Genomic DNA, 20,603 nt, shown 5'->3' on the forward strand with positions numbered 1-20,603 from the left:
CACATAGTTTTTTTTTTTTTTTTTAGAAACCCCGGATCCTGATTGACAACATCCATCCATCTATCAATCCATCAGCTCCGAGCAACAAACCCAATCACATGGATAAAACACGTAGACAAACATTTGTGTCCAGTTAAAGAAATACTTAAAGATGTCTGTGTGTCAAGTACGGAGCTGGTTACGTTACGTTTAGCATGAGGACTGGAAGCAGCTAGCCTGGCCTTCTCAAAAATGTAAAAACACATCTAGTAACACCTTTAAAGCTCACAAACTAAGCCAATTAAATCAACGGAGACCCACTTGGAAATGCTGCCTTGTAGAGTGTTTATGACACCCAGCCAGCAAAGCAATGTAAGGTCAAAAAGAGTACAGAAGGAAAACACATTCATTGTAAGATTAAAGACCCAATAACAACAGTTATCAATGAGGGATGCACTTATCCGACTTTTTCAGTCCCCATACAGATACCTGGGCGTTGGGTAATGGCCGATTCCTTCACACACGCACTCACACAAAGACGTACACAGATACATTATTCAGTGGATTGTCTTTCCCCTCCACTCTCCCCTCTGACACTGAGATTAATGCCACCATCAGGAGTTCCTAATGCCACCATGAGGACATTCAGTTTTAACAGCAGAGCCATGTTTATGTGTAATAGGAGACGATAATACTACCAACTGACAACTAAGCTCAATCACACGACACTGTGGCCAGTACAGTCTGTAAAGTGTAGTGCCATCATTTTTGGATGGAACATAAAAATACATTTTGCCTCTGTGGAATATCTTCATACTACTTCAGTGGGACAAAGTTATTCACCTCTGATAATGAAACCAAGAAGGATGAATTCTTCAGAAAATGAAAACTATTTATACATTCGATGGGTCATCGTTCCGGAATATTTCACAAGAACCTTGTCAGTGAAATCCCATGTCACAGTTGCAAAATTTCATTTTCAAGAAACTGATCCCTATTAGGCGAGAAGGAATCCACAGAAGGTGGTTTTAATCTACACATCTCTAAACCCTTCTGTAATCTGTTGTGGCTGCTCTTTTACAAGTTATGGTGTAAAACTGAAATGTCAGCCCTGTGTCGATCGGATTGGGATACACAGTACCTCATTTTAAATTAGAGATACTAGAGAACTTTTACACATACACATGCACAGCGGCTCCTCTGGTGGATTGCAGGTAAGAATCCTCTCTGCATGTTGACACAAAATCCTGTTTAACAGAATATGTTGTACCTAACCTTTGTCATTCATTCAGTCTGTGTGAGTCTTTGTACACAAACTAAGACAAGAAGATAAACTTTCTTCTAGGAACGGGGCGCTCAATTAGCCGACATACTTTGACCTCTTCACTCCCTCAACGAGTATGTTGACATCTTAAAGGAGTCATGTCCTACTTCAACAGAAAACCATTGTGAAATCTGAGAGAAGAATGGGACTATGATGATGACAATGATTAACTTGTCAAGTGACATTCTTCTGTTATCCATACACAGTAAAATGTACCAGAAGTTGAGTGAAAGCCCATGTTCCCTGACGTTTTGGCTGAGTCAGATGGACACCATTCTCTAGATGGAGCTACTGTATGTGAACTTGGGTGTCACCAATAACTGTGCCGACATACCTGTTCATTCAACACATCCTTCATTGTATGTTTCCGCAAAAGGCAGACACACTGAATGTCGACGTTTCTGAACCAAACATAAATTTCATAAATATGTTTCATCATGTTTGCAGAAAGGCACAATGCCACGTGATTGATGTTGTAAAAAGATTGGATAGGTTTAGGCAACAAAACTACTAGCTTAAAGTTAGAAAAAAAGATTATGGTTTGTGTAAAGCATAAATAACAACCACTCTTACTTATAACGTTGAGTAGCAAGTGTAACAACGGACGCAGCAAGTGTTAAGTGGAGGCTTACTTTTGGTTTGATTCGGGGACACTGACAGCAGACTCCTGGGTAAAAGTCCTGTGCGTGTCTGTCCTTCCCACCCGCCCTTAGTGGACTTTGTTGCTTGTTATACTCGTTATTAAAACAACCTAACTTTCAATAACAGTCCCTTTATATGCTATGTCACTTGTTCTGACTTTCTGCAAAAACGTCGACATTAAACCAATCTGTAGTTTGCAGAAACACACCTGGCAAACATTTTGTTTCCTGACGATTGAGCTGCTGAAAGCAGCTCTGAACCACAAAGTGGCGTCCAACTCACCACACATCGACGAATATTTGTGAATTACACACCGGCCCACTTTCAATTAGAAAGGCCTCATTTTGCCATTTTGACCTTACATTTGACCTTGATATTTTGTTACCTCGATAGAATCAAAACCGTACAAGGTGCAGTTACACAACTTCACTGATGTTTAGTTGAGACGATAACAAAGGCGTTTGAAGATGGGTGTGGTCCGAGCAAGGGCGCCAGAAGTAGGTGGGTAGGAAGTCAGGAAGGGGCCATCAATTTTGTTCTGAAATAACTTTTTTCTGTAATATAAAAGACATCATAAACTTTGGTTGTGACATCTACTATACTAGTGATACTCATTTTATGGAGCGCCCAAAATGTAGTCAGAGGAGAGAAGAGAGAGAGAGAGAGACTGGAGATCATTATGATGGGATCACACCAGCCGTGATGCCAAATCCTCTGGCTACCTTGCTCGGACCACACCCATCTCCAAACCAACTACACACCTGTAATGTTTCGTGAACACATCTTGCGACACACTCGCTTTCGACTTTAAAAACACTCGAACAATCCTTTAATTAAAGTTTTAGATTTTTTTTAATCAAATGAATGGTGAAAAGGGGAAATAAACCTCATCGATTAACAAGCAGACTTACACATTGCTGTTCAGATATGTTTCGAATTGACCAATACTCTTGTGACATTATTTTCCATTCCAGCTCTCCCTATGCATGTTCTATTGTGATCTCAGTTAAGGCATTTTATCCCTCAGACCAAAACAAACATTGCTGCTAGTTGATCTGCAACAGGCGTGAAACTTGAGCAGATATGAATCGAGCAACAGAGAAAGTGTATTACAACATGGCAAGAAAGTCTGAAATGTAGACCAACACCATTTGCAAATATTACATCATAAAATGATGAAATCGTGGAACTGTGCCAAAATGTCATCGCTAAAGCTAATGGGACCATCTTTTTTTTTTTTAAAATGAAACTTGGGCCTTTAAATTACAACACTACCTGGGTAGTTAGTGTCGTTGTGAAAAGGTGAGGCACTGTAAACAGCAGTTTTCTTATGGTTTTCTAACACTTTCACAATAACAAAGGGTAGCAAAAGAGATACAATAATCATACAAGCTATGGCAAAAATGAGCCAAAACCCATCCACTGGTAATGCAGATATCGGATGCAACTTATTGCTCTCTCTGTCATAAACGCAGTTCAGGTTGCTCTTCAGTCTGTAGATGACTTTACACCTCTGTGTATCCGTCTCTGTTCCTGTGACTTTGAAAACCTCATAGGGAGGAATCAGCACCTGGCTGTTTAGCTTCAGGACTGAGTAATGCGTGACGTCAGCTCCGAAACACGTGAATACCTCAAAACATGAAGCGTGCCTTCCAAAGCTCCGCCCATCAGACGCCAATACGAAGGTACTGAAGCGAATCAGTTCTTTAGAGACGTTCAGATTTAAAAGTGTCTCTGTTCTGTAATATGTGAGAAGACATGTCACCTGACTGTGCTTCAGAATCTGAACGGCTTCACTTAGGGACAAATAAAGGGGGCGGGGCTCAAAGGTCTCCTTTTGTCGTTTTCCACTACTTTCTTCTAGGTCTTGCTTGACAGGTTGCAGCATAATACGTGTGTACATGTATATGGCCATTGAGTGACGTTTCTCCATGTACTTGTGTGCAGGCTCTCTGGCTTTTTGCGCTGCATCGCTCCAGGCTTGACTAAAGTTTGTATGCGTGTCCCATTTCTGCATTATGGCTTTATCAGTCACAGCAGCAGCTTTGGATCCGCAGTCGTCGTACATACCGTCATTTAGGTCATGGGTCTGACCCTGCATGGAATGCTGAAATGAGAGACTTGCTGTTCAGTATTCATCCAGTAGATGGAGATATACACTACGTGAACAATAATAGGATGGAACCTCTTCTGCAAAGTCCTTAAAAAAAACTATTATAGATAATGGCAAGAATTAAAAGTGCATACTTAAAAACAACAAATAAACACTATTTGTGATCAGAGTACCTCCTTTTTTGTCCTGTAAATGTCAAATATGTAGTGTTAAATAAGTGGAAAAATACCTCTCCAACGATATCCTGCCAGCTGAGCGTCAGATATACGACAACAAACACCAGCAGTCCCACCAGAAGAACAAGAGAAGTAATGGCACACGCAGCTGAAGTTTTTCTCTGACATGCTTGCCTCTCCCAGGAAGGCATGGTGGATCTGGAACAAAGGGAATCTGTTGTTTAACCCAGAAGTACTGAGATCAGAGAGAATGCGAGTTGAACAAAAACCTGCAGGGCCCCTACTGGAACTGAGCACTGTACTGCAACATATATACATTGCATCAAAATATATATCATATTGTATCATTTCAGTTTAATCTGCTTAAGAGGAGTGTAACTCCCTGTGAATCGCATCATATCGAGCTCTATCGTAAGAGCAGTTGATCTAAATAAAAAGGCGTGGAACAGCTTATTAAAGTTATTTTAACTATTGACGCATTACATGTTGAAAACGGTAGTGTAAAAAAAAGTGATGTTCTTATAACTTACCACATCCTGAGCAGCACTATGATGAAGTATTGTCTTCTATGTGACGAGAGGAGCTGCCATCCAGACTGAAAAAAGTATTGTTTTACAAGCCGATGACATACAATGCCTTGGTTTGTTTTTACCTGAGCAAGCTACCAAACAGGATTTACAAGTGTTACCACATGTGGAACCTTCATCTGGCAGTGCAATCAGTGAAATGACAGGGCCAGTGTGGGGCAAGGCTTTTATTTACACTTGACAAATACTTACATGATATGATTCTACGCTGCAGACCAGGAAAAGAGAAACGCTTGTGTTTCTTCTCACTAAATACTGCATAAACATCACTAGCAAGATAAGATCCATTTTATCTCTGGAGCCTCTGAGCAAAGTTATATGCGCTGTGTGGTCACACTTGTAAATCCTGTGAGCCGGAACTTCTTTGTTGGCAAACAACAATGCATCTGCATTCTTTCCAAGGAATATCTCGCTGCTGAGAAACTCACCTCGGAAAGGTAAGGCTCATACTTTTACTAACAGGTTTGTGCATACAAACTGTATCAATGTGCATGCAAGTAATATGATTATGCAAAGTCTGATTTCTTTCTTTTCAGTCAGATATGAAGTCTGGCAAAGGGCCAGGATGTGAGTTGAAGTCAACGAGGAACTGGGCAACCCTTTGTGTGTTTTTGGTGGTGGCGCTCCTTTTGTATCACGACCTGTCTCTACTACTCTGGTGGCCTCAGAAACCTGCCGAGGTGCGGATGACAGTTCTGCCTTTGACACATTTTAACTGTTACTTGCGTAACTTACTAGCATATTTTGCACTGAATGTTCCAAAACCCTATGCAATTGTTGTTTTTGCTCACTGTAGCCGTCTCTCATCTGTCATTTGCAGAAAACTAAGACTGCTGGTTTACCTCTGGACATGGCGACAGATTGCATTGATGACATGTACGATGGTTGCAAGTCTGAAACGGCCTCTGTGATCGACCTGTTCGGCGTGTCCGAGTGGCACTTCAACCCAAACTTCAGCATTGCCTGGGCTTCAGCTGAAGGCGGTGCAAAGAAACCTGCGCAGCAGCACCTGAAAGAAGAGCATGCTACAGTCATCTACATGTACACAAAGCTGAAAAACATCCAACAAGACTTCGACCGAGCAGTGAAAACAGGGAAACACAACTACAGCACATACAGATTTAAGTTCCACTATTTCTACTTCCACCTGACTAACGCCATTCAAGTTCTGCGTCACAAGCAGACATCGTGCGGAACCACCTTTCACAGGACATGGAGACACTTTGACCGCAACGTAATCAACACAAACATGCGTTTTGGTGCTTTCACCTGGGTGGCTTCAAGCAAGCGGTCGTTTGATTTTAATGGCAACGTGTCTTGTTTTGAGATCTACTCATGCTTTGGTGCCGATATAACGTATTACTCTGCCGCAAACCAAATGGGACAGGTGCTGATTCCTCCCTATGAGGTCTTCAAAATCACTGATGTCCTGACAAACGACCCATGGTGCAGTGTGGTTTACAAGCTACAGAGCACCAAAGTACCGAGGCGAGATTTAAATTGTAAATTGGATCAAAGGCAAATAAACACATATTTTGGAGCTTTATTAACACACTGGCATGCAAGCGGTGTTGGGATGACGTCAGTATGCTTACTGCTGTTGGTCATCATTTCTTTGGTCCTTGTAAAACGCAGGCAGAAGCGTTTTGTGGCTGCAGTGCTGGGAGCTCTGCTGGTGCTGATGGTTATTCTGGGGATATATAGAGTCAGCCAATAATCAAAGAGGGGTGCTGTTGTGGACACTTCGTTATTGTGTTCGTCATCGAGAGGATTCTTAATGTTTTTGAAAGTTATGAGGAAATAAAAATCTTCCCTTCGTTAGCTCAGTTGGCAGAGGCCACACTGTTCACAATAAACAGCTCACTCGTTGATTATTGACATCAAAATGAGGTAATTCGTCATTGTTTACACGCAAAAATATATGATTTACAGTATGGACTCCAAGACTGGAGAGCAAAATATGTTTACCTCATTATTGATAAGTATCTAAGAAAAGAGGTCAGAGAAGTGTGCATCTAAATTACTTAAAACAAAACAAAAAAATTGTTTCACATTTTGGGAAAGCTATTTGTAGGGTTATATAAATATAGAGAAAAAAGACAAAGGGTAAGGAAAAGATAAAATGTGGAATGAATGGAGGAGATTTGAAATAAGCCAATGCTCAGAAACACAAAATAACACAAAACCTTATATAATTTACAGAGAGGGCTGAGATCCTTTAGTGCTTAGTTAAGAACAGGTACCTTGATGCTGGCAAGGTACGCAGATACAAAGATTTTCCTGAAGAGCAGCATTTATGTGTTTTTGTGATCATGGGGATTTTAAAGATAACTTATTTTTTTTTGTTAAAGTGCTTCATGTACAGTGCCTTGTGGAATTCTTTTGTTTGAAAAAAAAAAAAATCACTTGAGAAACTAATTTGCAGTGGTTGCCTGAATGAGCCTAATATGTTGAGTTGGCTCTTTATTTAGTTTTTTTTTTGTCTTGGCAGGAATAATAGAAAATGCATGTCAACTTAGACAGAGAACACTGTATCCATCGTAATCAGAACATCTCTGTCACAGAAATTCAAAGTTTTGAAATCATGGACATTACTGGACACTCAAACAAACTCAATCACTTCCCATGCAATGCCTGGACACATGGACTTTATGGTATTAAAAGTCACCAACCATTTCAACACATACTCACCAATTACCACACAGTATGCAGTGCGATACAGTAATTCCTCCTCTGAGCAATAATGTATCAGTGTTAGCCACACTTTTTTAAATAAATGTCATTAATGAACAGCATTTGGTGCCATTTCATTTTTGTGCAACATAAACATTGCACAGTATAGACTCTACATGTATTTGTATGCTTTATTGTTTATCCCGTGTCTTCATGTCTCGCGATGCCTGTGTAATGTAGAGTCCTGCTGTCCCTTCACCATGTGTAGCTTACTGCTGTACATACTGGACAAAGGACGCAAAACAGCCAACATGGCTATTGTTAGTGCTCACAGCTGCTAAGCTAATAGGCGTGTGGAAAACTCCGGTGACGCGCAATGTGCACGGGCAGAGCGCGTGCTTGCCGGCAGGGCACGTGGACAGGTAGGTAAACAGGCAGGTAGACAGGAAGGTGCTATTGCTATGGGATATCGTGTCAGTTCTTCTTCTTCGTTCTGTTTAATTGCGGGCGGCAACTATTAAGGTGCCTTACCGCCGCCTACTATGCTGGAGTGTGAGCCAAAGTTCGCCATTATCTAGCCTAGGAGAAAAAAACCCCCATTATATTTACTAACCCAGTTTGTTTTACAAACTAAAACGAGTCTTTTTATTTTGGCTTCTAAATGCTTTATACATCGATTCAACACTCTCAGCTCACAATTATTTCTTCAGCTTTTCTGTGCGTTTCACTGGCAATTGTTCTAAGCCACATCCACACAGACCTGATGGAAGTTTCGCCACTAATTGCATTGTTTCATTTAACCCTGTGCGCAATACAATCTTGATATGATTGTTTGCTCTTCTTTTTTTTTCCCCCAGTTGTTTTCATTTTTGCCACCTTTTGCTTTATTTCATATAGATAACACCTTTTGTTTATCCATGCCCCTATGAGCAGGAATCCAAAGCATGTTGTCTATACGTTGTATAGGACAGTCTGAATAGTGCTTCATACATTTTTCAGGGCTTTTGATTTATTGATTGCTGTCAGGATGTAAAGATAATTTAAACAAATATAACAAAGCATGTTTCTATAATACATTACATTACTGATTCTCTGATGCACAGACCCTTGTAATCCATTACAATCAAAGAGGAAATGGGTTGGCCTTGTAGTTTTGCCCCTAATTGCAATGGCCAGCAGCTGGTGAAAGTAAAACAGGAGCTAAGATTAACAGATATCTTGCAAGTCACCAAAGCAGCGCTACATGTGAGAACTGAGCTCTGGTACGTGGAACAAAACAAATCTACATTTCTTCTCCAGTGTTTTAGCTAGATTCAAAACAAATATTGTGGAGGCCTCTTCAAGGCTCATTTCAATCCATCCAAAGTTAATAATCAAAATACGATAACTAAAAATGGAAGGATTTACACAGAAAACGCCAACAATGCGTTTACTGAAAGAGGTATTTCTGTGTGCAGGTCTCTATGCTGGCAGACGATGACAATGATGGCAGTTTGGGCAGCAGTGCTAATGACATGTGGAGTCTCCATAGGAATTGCAAAGGTAGTGTATAACCTTGATAGTGGTTTGCTCTAGTGTGACTATTTTGTACTGCCATTTGTAGGTAAGATGATTTAACCAAGTAAGATTTATATTTCAGAGCTCTGCAGAACCTGGGTTAAAAGGTCAAGTTCCACTGGATTTGGCTGCGAACGCTGTTGACGACATGTACGCCGGTTGCAAAGACAAGATGGAGTACAGAGTGAAGAAGGAGTTCCTGGTGAAGGAGAAAAGCAAAGGCAAAAACTTCACCCTGGCCTGGGGCGAGGCAGAAAAATACTACAACAAAAAATGGAAGCGCAAGAAGGGAAAGCGACCTTCTACCTCTCTGGGTAAAGAACAGATCATGGCTATTTACGTTTATACCCTCGACAATCCAAACATCTATCTTGATTTTAACTACGCAGTTCGAACCCAGAAATCGAAGTACAAGACCACATTTAGATATCACACACTTCACTTTTTCCTGACTGACGCCCTCCAAACTCTCAGCACTCGCAAACCTGAAAAGGAAAGATGTCTCACTGGCTACCGCAGAGTCAACGGCTACTTTAGCCAAGATGTTCTCAACAAGGTGATGCGCTTTGGCTCTTTTACCTCCAGCTCAATGGGTTGGTACGCCAGCGCTGAACGATTCGGAGACAAGTCATGCTTTGAGATTATCACATGCTCTGGAGCAGACGTCTCTCTGTACTCTAAGCTCGGGGAGTCTGAGAGAGAAGCCCTGATTCCTCCTTATGAGGTATTTAAAGTCACAAAGATTGAGAGGAGATCTGGCCAGAAGAGGCTTCCGTGTGAGGTGGTCTATAAACTGAAAAGCGCAGGAAAAACACTTTCAAATTTGAATTGTGCTCTTTTCTGAGATAAAGTCTCATACATTTAACATGCATGATAATGTATTGGGATTAGAAAACAAGGGATTTTACATAATTCTCATATGGATATGATTTAAATGTATGAATCATATTGTTTCTTTTTTTTTTTGCCAGTATTCTCTTATTTGAATGATTAAAATGTTAAAAGCCAATTCGAATTATATTATTTTAAATCTGTTCTGTTGTATCTATGTCATCTGCACTTGGATAAATAGAATCTATCAAAGAAAAACAATTGTAAAATCTTGTCAAATATAATAAAATACCGTGTTTTACAAATTGTGCTTGTTCGAAGTGTTTTTACATTGTTGTGCATGCATAATTCATTTACATACACACTCATATAATTAATGACAAAGTAAAAATGACTTGAATGGGTTTAGCTCCCAGCTGTGATTGAAAGGCCTGCAGCTGAAGACAAACATGAGCCAACCCTAGGAGTTGCATGAGCTCATGCAAATAATGTGTCAGACAAATTAGTGTGTGAAATGCAAATTGTTTATAGGTAATTTTTATTTTTTGTTTTATCAAATTCTGAACCAGAAAGTGTGGGAGGAAACCTGTTTTAAGAAGGGAGGTGAAAGAAAAAATCAAATAAAACAAATTAAAAGTCTCCTCCCACCTATTTGCATGATCAGTAACAGAGGAAGTCAGCAGAGCCAAATATGTCAAATGATCTACAAAGATTACAATATTTACTGAAAACTTTGAAAATCAAATATTAACTGCAGGTGTCAGAAAGTGTAGTGTATATTGCTTAAGTGTAACTGCTGTACACTATATCTGGAAGTAAAAATGACAAGATAATGTGTTCTTATCTCAGTTATTTCTTTAAAGCAGTCGGCTAAACCTGGGCTAAATGGTTGCCTTCAACTGGACGAGGCTTGAAACAGAGACTGCAAACAAGCCTGGGATGAAGCAGAGAAACTCGAAAACCCAAAATGTTGCCATAGGAATACATGGAGGATGATTCTTTTAAATGTACAGTTGACTTTACACAAGTTATGGTTGTCGTGATATCCACTAATACTATACTTCTATGTGAATAAAGCAAATGCAAATATCTCTGTCGTAGCTTTCTGCTTGACTGCCTCCAACACCTGCACGTTTGCATAATAGGACCATGGCTGCGCTTGTTGTCTGTTACAACATGTAAAGCAGTGTTGTACATACCTTTGGATCATTTCTCTTGTAAATCGTGTGAGATACTGTCAAAGATAGACTCTTCGTCCTTCTAGGAATCGCTGTGAAAGTTCTAAATAAGCTAAACACATATCCCAGGACAGAAGACACCATACTAAATTATAACTACACGTTTCTTTAACATGGACTTGTTTTGTGTGTGCATATTTCCTGACTAAATTAACGATTTTGATTTCACTGTGCGTACTCTTATGCTGGATGCAACCATGATGGTGGGTGGAACATGTTAACATTCCCTAAATTTCAAACGTTGATCAAGCACATAAGGATGAATAAAATCTTGCATGAGATTAGCATACTCTGATTGTGGAAGCAGCAATCTTCAAGTTTGACTTTTAATATCTGTGAATGTGTATTGATAAATCCTCTTATCTGATTAAACATGTTGAGGCGTCGGTTTTTAACAGAACCTGCGTTTTTCTAAGTAGCATGTGTGAAATAAGGGGAGAAATGTAAAAATATACTTAACCAACATATCAGATCAAAGCTGTGACACCAAACACTACCAGCAACAGCAGAGGACAGGGACAAAAACAGAGAGCCTAGCCTAGCAGGTGCCTATATAATCTGGCCCTAATTAAGGAATTGGTTGGGGAAGGAGTCAGGTCCGGGGCTGCGTTCACCAACACAACACATGATGCTGAATTCACTTAGGGGAGCATTCCCCACCACACATGGATATACCTATTGTCCTCCTGTTAATTATATATTCATTATTCTAAGAATAATATATGCTAACATGTGAATGTTGCTGCAATTGGCAGATAAAAAAAAAGAGAAATGTGTGATAATGGGTTGTCTGCATGACAATTTAAATGACAAGTCAGCTAACTCAGGCAAAGAAAAGCTTTCCCCATCCAGGCCTTTCCAGTTTTTCAATAGACACTGTGCAGTTTCAACATTCTATTTATTCTCTTCATCTTTCTCTTTGTTCACCTTTTAGGTCCCACAAGATGCCAACGAGGTCATCCCATTGACCATGGTTGCAGATTAGGTTGATGACATGCATCTTGGCTGCAACATGAAAACAATCATGGACGGATACTTTGAGGAAGAAAAGAGATCATTTGCAGGTGCCTGGAATGAGGCAAACGATTTAAACAGAGAAAGGACAAGGCTCTATACCAAAGATCACATACATGTAATCTGTGTTTATACCCTTTAACAATGTGTTCCAGATGTTCAATGATGTTAAGAACTGTTAAGGGGCTTTTTTGAAAAATTATTAATTTTATGATGATCAAAAGGCAGAGGCGCTTAGAGGTTTGGAAGAATGTGTACTTCTTATGGGAGAGCAGTGGTTCTTCTGGCAAAGAGATTTGGAAACTGGTTTTGCTATAATAATTTTAAATAGTTATAGTACAACTGTATTGCATTGTGTTGATGCATACAATACTCCACCTGCATGGTTGCTGCATGCAGGTCTGTCTATTTCAATCTCTGTTTACCACAAGAGCGGCTGAACACCAATCCCTCTTTAGTCAAATTTTTTACATACATCTACAGGTTTTGCATCTCAGCAATTTACTCATGGACATTATTTGGTTACATATCATCAGCTGAAAACAGATGTTTTGTAGATGATGTGATTAAAGCTGGAGCTGTACATTTGAAAATACGCCTCAACAAACTCAGGGAAAGACAAGGTTGGTGCTTTTAAGTTTCTAGACTGTATTCAAGTTCTCATGTGAAACAATGAATACATTAAATCATTTTCTAGGGTCATATTTTGGTTTCACGTGTGTACATCTATCTGCTCGTCTCTTTTCTTCACACCTTGTGAGGAAAAGAATGTTTTCCTTTTGTGAATTGTATATTTTATTAATAATCCCTCTTGACACCTTTACAGCTTAAGTTTGAGAAGAAAATGTAGTGATGCCCACAGAGAATGAGAACACTGGACAATTTCTGCATTTCTCAAGCTTTTCTTGAGTTGAACAATTGCAAACAACAGATTTGGGGTATCTGCAAATACATGAAGAGAAAATGTCAGTTAATGTATGTCAATTTCATGTATGCAAGTCAGTGACATATCTCACACTTTGCCCCTTTGACAACTAGATTTAAAGGACTCTTCTGACCTATTTTACTCATTAAAACAAGGGTTGAGTTGAGTCAGTTGTAGAACATGCAGACCTCCACTCTACATTTCACTACAGTGTTTTTTCTCCCTGTTCTACTTTCCAGAAAACATGCAAAACCTCACGGCCGAAGACAAGTGTGGTCTCTGTATACACTCTTCGGTCTCTTTCCCTGCAATTCTGTCATATGCCTTGATCTCTCTGCCCGCTAATGGCAGGGTGATGTGGCTGATGATATCGTCTCCAGTCTTCTGGACAGACAGGATGGAAATGTTTGAGTTCCACTTGGTCCTCACAGAGATGCTTTTTGGAGTCCTGGTGCCACCTTTATTGACCATACGATTTCTTTCCGACTATGCAATGGCAGACGCAATGACTAACCTCATCAACATAATATTCACAGCCAGGGTTCAATTCCAGACCTGTGTCTGCATAGAGCGCTATGTAGCAGTCCTACACCCAGTGCTGTACCGCAGGTATAAACCCCTTTGGTACAGGATGAGCCTTTGTTGTGTTTTGTGGCTGCTAACCATCTTGGTTGGTATAGTCCAAATGTTCTTTTGCAGTGAACGTCAGGCATCAATAGTTCTGTACAAAATCTATTTTTTGATCGTCTTGATTCTCAACTCTTTCTGCTGCTTATCACTTCTCAGGGCTCTGAACCAGCCCTCCCCAGGGGAGGGAGGGAGGCAGGGATCCAAATTGATCAAGAAAAGGGCTTTCAATATAGTCCTGATCTTCCAGGTGACTGCGTTTCTAGGCTATTTACCCCTGGTCACAATGTTATTCCTGTTTAAAAAAATAGACCTGAACACACTGTGTATCTTGCAGCCTTTGGCTTACTCTGTAATGGTTTGGCTCGGGGTCATCTATCCTCTCCTTTACTTCCGCAGGGCAGGTAAACGCCTGCTGGGAAATGGTGTATGTGTCAGTTGTTTTCAGGTGTAGCTCCACTTTGAAATCATTTGAACAACAGTCCAAAATCAAGATTGCATTACAGCTGTGTGTATAAGATGTCATGTAAAAGTAGCCACAGAATTGTCTTTATTTGTTTGTAACCATTTGGTATCAGATGAGCCAATGTATGTGCACTGCAAGTAGTTTTAAAAATAAAGTTCAATATATGTCTCCGGTGAAGTTCTGCTTTTTTCTCTTCATCACTAACATTTTGTTAACATCATATTGATTGGAAGTTTGTATTTAAATGCCACATATCTGCATTGACTCCACATTTTACACCATTAGAACGCCATTGGTGTATTCATGTACTAAATAGAAAATAGTCAAATATACTGAGAACCAAGAAAAATAGAAACACCTTTACAATTTAGATACAATATCATGAACACTCAGCAGTAAATAAAACATTATATATATATTTGGAAATGAGTGACGGCGTAGATCAGTTAATTGTGTGTTGAGTCAGATCTCTGGAAAGTTCTGGACACTATGGTAATGTCGGCCGCATTAAATTGTTTATCTAGTATTTGGTCATCTTGAAACAACAATATTAGAAACATCTGGCAATACAATGCAATCCATTATAACACAAATTACATCTGCAAATGCACAAGTGATTATCTATATACATACATATACATACTGTGCGCATTAATGAATCCCTGCAGTGCAGCTGTTTGTCGGTAGGATGGGTCACGTGATTCTCGGAAATCTCTGAGATGCTCATCGAGTGGATCACACAAACACACACACACAGTAAAATAATAATAATAATTTTATTTATATAGCACCTTTAAAAACAGAGTTCACGAAGTGCTTTGACAGTCAAAGCAGCAAAAACAAGGCAATAGTAACAACAGAAAGCTCAGTGAGACCGTTGGACACATACAATATAAGGAAGGAGAGTCAGGGACACAAGTAGGAATGGATTTAGCCCCTAAACCAACCATGAATGAATGGCCCAACAATTCTTACTTTCAGATGATTACAGTAAAGAAAATATTAATATTAATATTATATTCCATTTCTGCCAATATGCTTATTATTATTATTATAAGATTATGCTACACACTGTTCCTTCAAAATTAATAAAAAACTGGAACCCAAGCAAATTTTTAAACTGTCATTTCATAACTTCAAGAGGTATAAAGTAAAAACAGACCATGTAATTAAATAAATTCCAAAACATAATTCAGAGAAGATACATTGATACAAATCAAATGAAGATGATAGAAAGTCTGACCCTTTGACTGGCTTTTGGCTACACATAATGTTAAAATGAATATGTGTCGTAGATGAAATAATCAGCTGGTGACTTAACTATGGATCATTCAATGGAACACATCTTCAGTATGTTAGCATGCTATACTGTGGTGAAATCATTCCAGTTGTAGAATAAAGACCTTTGAGCTCAGATTCATTTTGAGCGTTGCTCCCACTGGTCAGTAATGAACATTCACAGAAGGAAGCTCATCCAGTGCATGTCCTCACAGCTTTACTGCAAGAACATTTGCCAGTCCTTTGCAGGTAAAAGAGAGGCTGGACAAACCCACTGGCAAAAGTAATAAAAGAGCACGTTCTTGTAAATATTTTCCTAGCATGTGAAAACAAGCTGCTTAGATTGGAGAGAATAGAGATACACCAAAATAAGTATGTTCCCACAAATGTCACAATGATCACGAAGACAGTGATAAAAGCTCTTCTCTTCATGTTGTTGTTGTTTCTCTTCTTATTGCCCTCCCCTGGCAGAGGTCTTTTTAGAGCCACAAGGACTGATAAGTAGCAGAACAGCATCAATGATATTAAGATCAGACATTCACTCACAAAAACAGGATGCTTCACCGCAGAAAAGAGTGCGTAAAACACAGAAAGTCCAACGATAAGTGTCCAAGCCCCCCCAGAGAAGGCCACCTTGTACCTCAGTGGTTTATACCTGAGGAACAGCACAGGGTGAACCACCGCCAGAAACTGCTCTATACAAATACAGCACTGCAGCACAGGGCGGCCACTCCACAGAAAACCATTTGAGAATGTTGACAGAAATTTCACTGAGGGGAAGGTAATTGTAAGAAACCTGCCAACGGAAAGCATGCAGAAAAGAATCTCAAACACAGCCAGGTTGAGCGGGAGGAAGTCTGCCACCAACGTGCCTCCTGCTCCGGTCGCCATGAGCCACACAACGTAGCTGTTGGTTGGCAGACTCAGGACGAGATTGATAGCAGTGGAGGCGATTGATAAAATGTTGTTGTCAGAGAGCAGAGATGTATTGGATGAGTTCATTTTTCTTGAAATTTCGCTCAAAAAAAAAAAATCGGGTTCAGCCTTTTAGAGTCAAGTCTTGACTGTCAATCACACTGAGAGGAGAAAAAGAAAAAAAGAGATCAGAACAGAACAGAGAATACAAATGGGCTGATCATAACTTTAAACTTATTGCAATATATAATTGCATTATCAATATTAATAATTTAATAAATAAAAAATATCTACAGGAAATTAATACAAACCACAATTATTTCTGTCCGGCTGGGGCAAAGCTGCTGTATGAGTGATCACATCAGATGTGAAGTTCTCTAATCGCCCGCAGTTCTCTAAGTAAACATGGAAATTAAAATGAAATGAATGCAAAACATCACAGAAGAATAACAACGTTTTGAATGCTATTAAGTCAGTTGCTATTATCACAGTTACTCACCCACCTGTTTGGTAAGCTGCTTTGCCTTTTATTAGCTTATCAAATACCAGATTCATGTATCTACAGTTCACATGGTGGCTCAAAACTTTAATCTACAGGCTATGAATTATGTTTGTCCTTCTGGGGGCAATAAATATGCATGAGGCCAAATAGGTCTCCTTTCAAGTTCCTCAAGTCAACACAACCCAACAGTAAGATTTTGTGTTTGCGTTTTGAGTATAAACCTCAGTTTGATTATGTATCAATCATAAACCTCAGTTTGATTATGTATCAATCATAAACCTCAGTTGGTGTCCATAAGCAGCTTTCACAGTTTAGTAATACCATTTCAATAGAAGGAGAAATCAAATGAGAGTATTTGTTTGCATGAACACTGAATTTCCAGGCACGGCTGTACAATCTCAGCCAACTATCTATATTATATAATTACATCCATATTGTAATTTTGACATCTCAAGATTTACATCTTACATTAAGAGCCAATGCAGGTGTGCCCTGTGTAGAATCCCTCACACTCATTAAACCTGAATTAAATACATTGAGTTTCATCATTATCGCATTATTTGCAAAACACGAAAAGAATGAAACACTAAACCCTCTTGAAGGAATGCACAAGCTTTATTGTACAGTTTATCTGACACAACCAATGAAAAAAGTCTTAATTGAATAAATAAATAACTGTTTACATTATCGATCCAACAGTTTTTGAGTCATGGGCATTATTACAGCAGTTTTAATAAGAGCGCTATGGTATATTTTTGCAAATGTGTGCTTTGCACTGCAACACGTTATGTTCTACTACATTTACATACATGCACATGCTGACAGTGATAGTAGCTAGAGCTCCCTGAAGCAGAACAGTTTTCTGGCCCTGTGGAGGTAGAGGAGGGGCTGTAGAAACCCAGTTACTAAAGCCAAGCTTGTGCTAGTGGCTAAGGCAGTGGAAAACTGATAGGTCGTCAAGCAACATTGCAGTGGAATAGCAGCCATCTACAAAAAGAAATTAATGGCCAGAGAAATCATGATAAGCAAAATGATTTTAAAGGCCCTCCTCTTCATTATGTTACTCTTCTTCTTCTCTGTTTCTTTTTCTCCTGGCCCGGGGCGTTTCAAAGCCTTGAGCACCGAGCAGCAGCAGAAAAGTATCACTGAGAAGAAGATAAAATTCTGGATGAAGAACCCATAAAGATACAGAGTATTTTCATAGGTGTATATTGAGTAGATGCAGGAAACCAAGGTATTCACCCAGACAACGCAACAACAGGCCACCCTGTACCTCAGGGGTTTAAACCCAAGATATAACACGGGGTGGACGACCCCAACATAGTACTCAACACAGATGCAACATAAGAAGAGGGGACGGGCTGTAAAGAGGAGGCCACGGGCGAACATGAAGAATTTCAAACTGAAGTCTAAATGCAACAGTACATACACCTGATAGCATATGCAGAATAAAGCAAAAACGATCTCAGATATAGCCAAATTGAGAGAAAAGAAGTCCGAGGCCAACGTCTCTCTGGCTCCTGCCAATATCAGCCACATGACATAAACATTCAAAGGAAGACCCAGGATGTTGTTGGCTATAGCTGAACCGATGGTTAAATTCTCAAGAAGAGATCGAGATGAGTCTGAAGTGGTGTTCATTTTGTGCCTGTAAAGAGGAAGAGACAGCTTCAGAGGTTCTAACCTGAATGCAATGATTCTTTGATTTAGGGATTATTAATACAATGTAAATAATGCACAATAAGGGTTTGTCAACAACAAGCCTTCAACAATTCAAGAGGCACAGCAAATTGACAAATATACAACTTTAAACTAGAGCTTTACAATTTGATTCAAACCTTTTACAGAGTTGAGCGGTGTTCTGGTCAAGCAGCAGTGAAGGAAGCTTTTGAACTGATACTAAATAGCCTTAGAAGCTCTTAGTACTTGGTTTACTGTTGACATAATCAAATACACCACAAAAACAACAATCAGTGAAGAGGCTGTAATGGAAATTTTTTCCATTAACAAAATGAAGTCTCAACATAGGGCTCACTGCCTATTAATATTTCCAGGCTGTGTCCTGCCTTTTGCCCTCCGTCTGTTGGTAAAGAGTTCATTCTTTGTTTGTTTTTTTGGTGTAGCACAATATCACACATTTGCCTCAGAGGGCTTCACAATCTGTACAGCATACGACGTCCTCTGTCCTTGGACCCTCGCATTGTAAAAAGGAAAAACAACCCCCCAGAAAAAAACCTTTAACCAGGGAGGAGGAAACTCAGGGAGAGCAACGGAGGAGGGATCCCTCTCACAGGATGTCAGAAGTGCAATAGATGTCATACGTGCAGAATGAACAACATAATAAAATTATGACATAATCAATCCATATGAAAGAAACAATACATATAATGGAAGAAGTAATGGCTGTAGTAGCACTAATAATAGCAGAAGTAATAATAGAAAAAAATGATTACTACTAATAATAACAGCAGCAGTGGATATGATGTAATAATAATGATAAAACAAGCAGTAATAGTAGCAGTAATAGTTATATAAATGTGATTGATTATAATACTAATACTACTACTACTACTAATAATAATAATAATAACAGCCACTTTGACCTTGTAGATGAAAAATAGATGCATAGATGGATGTTTGACATCTGTCTGTCTACCAGCAGGTTACTGTACATGCATGCAGATGACATGACACATTCCTGCCAATGGTTATATATACTACCATATTCAACTGATGTACACGTGGTGGTGAAGTTCCAAGATATGCAGCAATGCACCAGCAAAGACAGTGAAGAAGAAGACCGTAAGCTAGCAACCATGGATGTAACCAATGCGGGATTCAAAACACTTTAACAAATCAGCTTTGCATTTATGTTTTAGATTCATGCAACCCATTTCTTCGAGCTCCAGGAAACACACGATTCGTTTTTATTAGTGGTGAGAACACTGACTATAATGTGTATATAATATGTTTGTTTACAAGAAACCTCCACAGGGCACCTTTAAATTGTGGCTTACAAATGCAAGCAGTAATGCTGCTTTAACATTTTACATCCAGCATGTTTGTATAACGTTTTACACAATAGCACATACAGTAGAGGATAGAACAGAGTAGAACCGAGAATAAAATAATTCCATACAATAAATAGCTCCAAGCATAATTAAAATATGACTTCTATCTCATTATATATTTGTAGTCCTTTTAACATGTGGATTCCTGCCACAGAAATACATGTCAGCTGATGCTTTTTCATCCGTGGTGTTTACTTTCACGAGCTGTGGCTATTGCACTCGATGTGTTCATTACAGCAGCTGCAAACATTTCTGTAGTCATCTTCTGGTTGACTGCCTCAAACACGTATGCGTTTGCATACAGGACCATGGCCGTGCTCCATCTCTGTTGCGAACATGTAAAGCGGTGTTGCACGTACCTTTGGATCATTTTTCTTGCAAATCGTGTCAGCTGAGAGAAAAAAAAAACATGAGTCGCTGTGACACTTTCAGATAAGTTGAAAACATCATTACAAAGACACAATATAAAGTTGTCAATGGAGGCACGGGAGAACCAGAACCCGGACTGTTAGACCCAGTGAAATAAGAGGGTTTCTAAATGGAATCTGGTACTCGGAAACATTACTGCTTTTGTCCACAGGGACCACCAAAACCAACACAAAACGAGAGTTAAGGGTGCAACGGTGGGCCTGTCTATGTAAAGGTCTGTTCAACATGCCACGTGCCATGTTAAGTGTATAAATAT

At 39.4% G+C, this 20,603-nt stretch overlaps 3 protein-coding genes across 5 annotated transcripts; 2 read left to right on the forward strand and 1 right to left on the reverse strand.

Moving 5' to 3' along the window:
- Positions 1–2,825: 2,825 nt before the first annotated feature.
- Positions 2,826–4,937, reverse strand: LOC137885091 (ecto-ADP-ribosyltransferase 4-like). Its single transcript, XM_068727238.1, has 3 exons — positions 4,765–4,937; positions 4,288–4,432; positions 2,826–4,052 (listed from the first exon to the last, which is right to left on the reverse strand). The coding sequence occupies exons 2-3, from the start codon at positions 4,423–4,425 to the stop codon at positions 3,204–3,206; spliced, it is 987 nt and encodes a 328-aa protein (XP_068583339.1). The 5' UTR covers positions 4,426–4,432; positions 4,765–4,937; the 3' UTR covers positions 2,826–3,203.
- Positions 4,938–5,053: 116 nt separating this feature from the next.
- On the forward strand, positions 5,054–7,610 carry LOC137885061 (ecto-ADP-ribosyltransferase 4-like). 3 transcript variants are annotated; one of them, XM_068727198.1, is made up of 3 exons: positions 5,054–5,258; positions 5,338–5,501; positions 5,642–7,610. In XM_068727198.1, the coding sequence occupies exons 2-3, from the start codon at positions 5,364–5,366 to the stop codon at positions 6,536–6,538; spliced, it is 1,035 nt and encodes a 344-aa protein (XP_068583299.1). In that variant the 5' UTR covers positions 5,054–5,258; positions 5,338–5,363; the 3' UTR covers positions 6,539–7,610. The 3 variants fall into 3 exon arrangements, with proteins under 3 accessions (XP_068583299.1, XP_068583298.1, XP_068583300.1); XM_068727197.1 differs by having other exon boundaries at positions 5,358–5,501; XM_068727199.1 differs by having other exon boundaries at positions 5,362–5,501.
- A 1,090-nt stretch (positions 7,611–8,700) lies between these two features.
- Positions 8,701–10,053, forward strand: LOC137885113 (NAD(P)(+)--arginine ADP-ribosyltransferase 1-like). The gene is made up of 3 exons (XM_068727263.1): positions 8,701–8,756; positions 8,952–9,036; positions 9,134–10,053. The coding sequence occupies exons 2-3, from the start codon at positions 8,971–8,973 to the stop codon at positions 9,893–9,895; spliced, it is 828 nt and encodes a 275-aa protein (XP_068583364.1). The 5' UTR covers positions 8,701–8,756; positions 8,952–8,970; the 3' UTR covers positions 9,896–10,053.
- Positions 10,054–20,603: the final 10,550 nt, after the last annotated feature.

Source organism: Cebidichthys violaceus, unplaced genomic scaffold (genome assembly GCF_023349555.1).
Source record: "Cebidichthys violaceus isolate CVI_PGR_0920_01 unplaced genomic scaffold, fCebVio1.0.p SCAF_4, whole genome shotgun sequence".
Lineage (NCBI taxonomy): Eukaryota > Metazoa > Chordata > Actinopteri > Perciformes > Stichaeidae > Cebidichthys > Cebidichthys violaceus.

Coding starts and splice junctions, on each gene's coding strand:
- LOC137885091 (XM_068727238.1), bottom strand. CDS start 4,425: ATGCCTTCCTGGGAGAGGCAAGCATGTCAGAGAAAAACTTCAGCTGCG. Junction 4,053..4,287: donor GGCAGGATATCGTTGGAGAG/GTATTTTTCCAC, acceptor CTCTCATTTCAG/CATTCCATGCAGGGTCAGAC.
- LOC137885061 (XM_068727198.1), top strand. CDS start 5,364: ATGAAGTCTGGCAAAGGGCCAGGATGTGAGTTGAAGTCAACGAGGAAC. Junction 5,502..5,641: donor GGCCTCAGAAACCTGCCGAG/GTGCGGATGACA, acceptor TGTCATTTGCAG/AAAACTAAGACTGCTGGTTT.
- LOC137885113 (XM_068727263.1), top strand. CDS start 8,971: ATGACAATGATGGCAGTTTGGGCAGCAGTGCTAATGACATGTGGAGTC. Junction 9,037..9,133: donor TCTCCATAGGAATTGCAAAG/GTAGTGTATAAC, acceptor TTTATATTTCAG/AGCTCTGCAGAACCTGGGTT.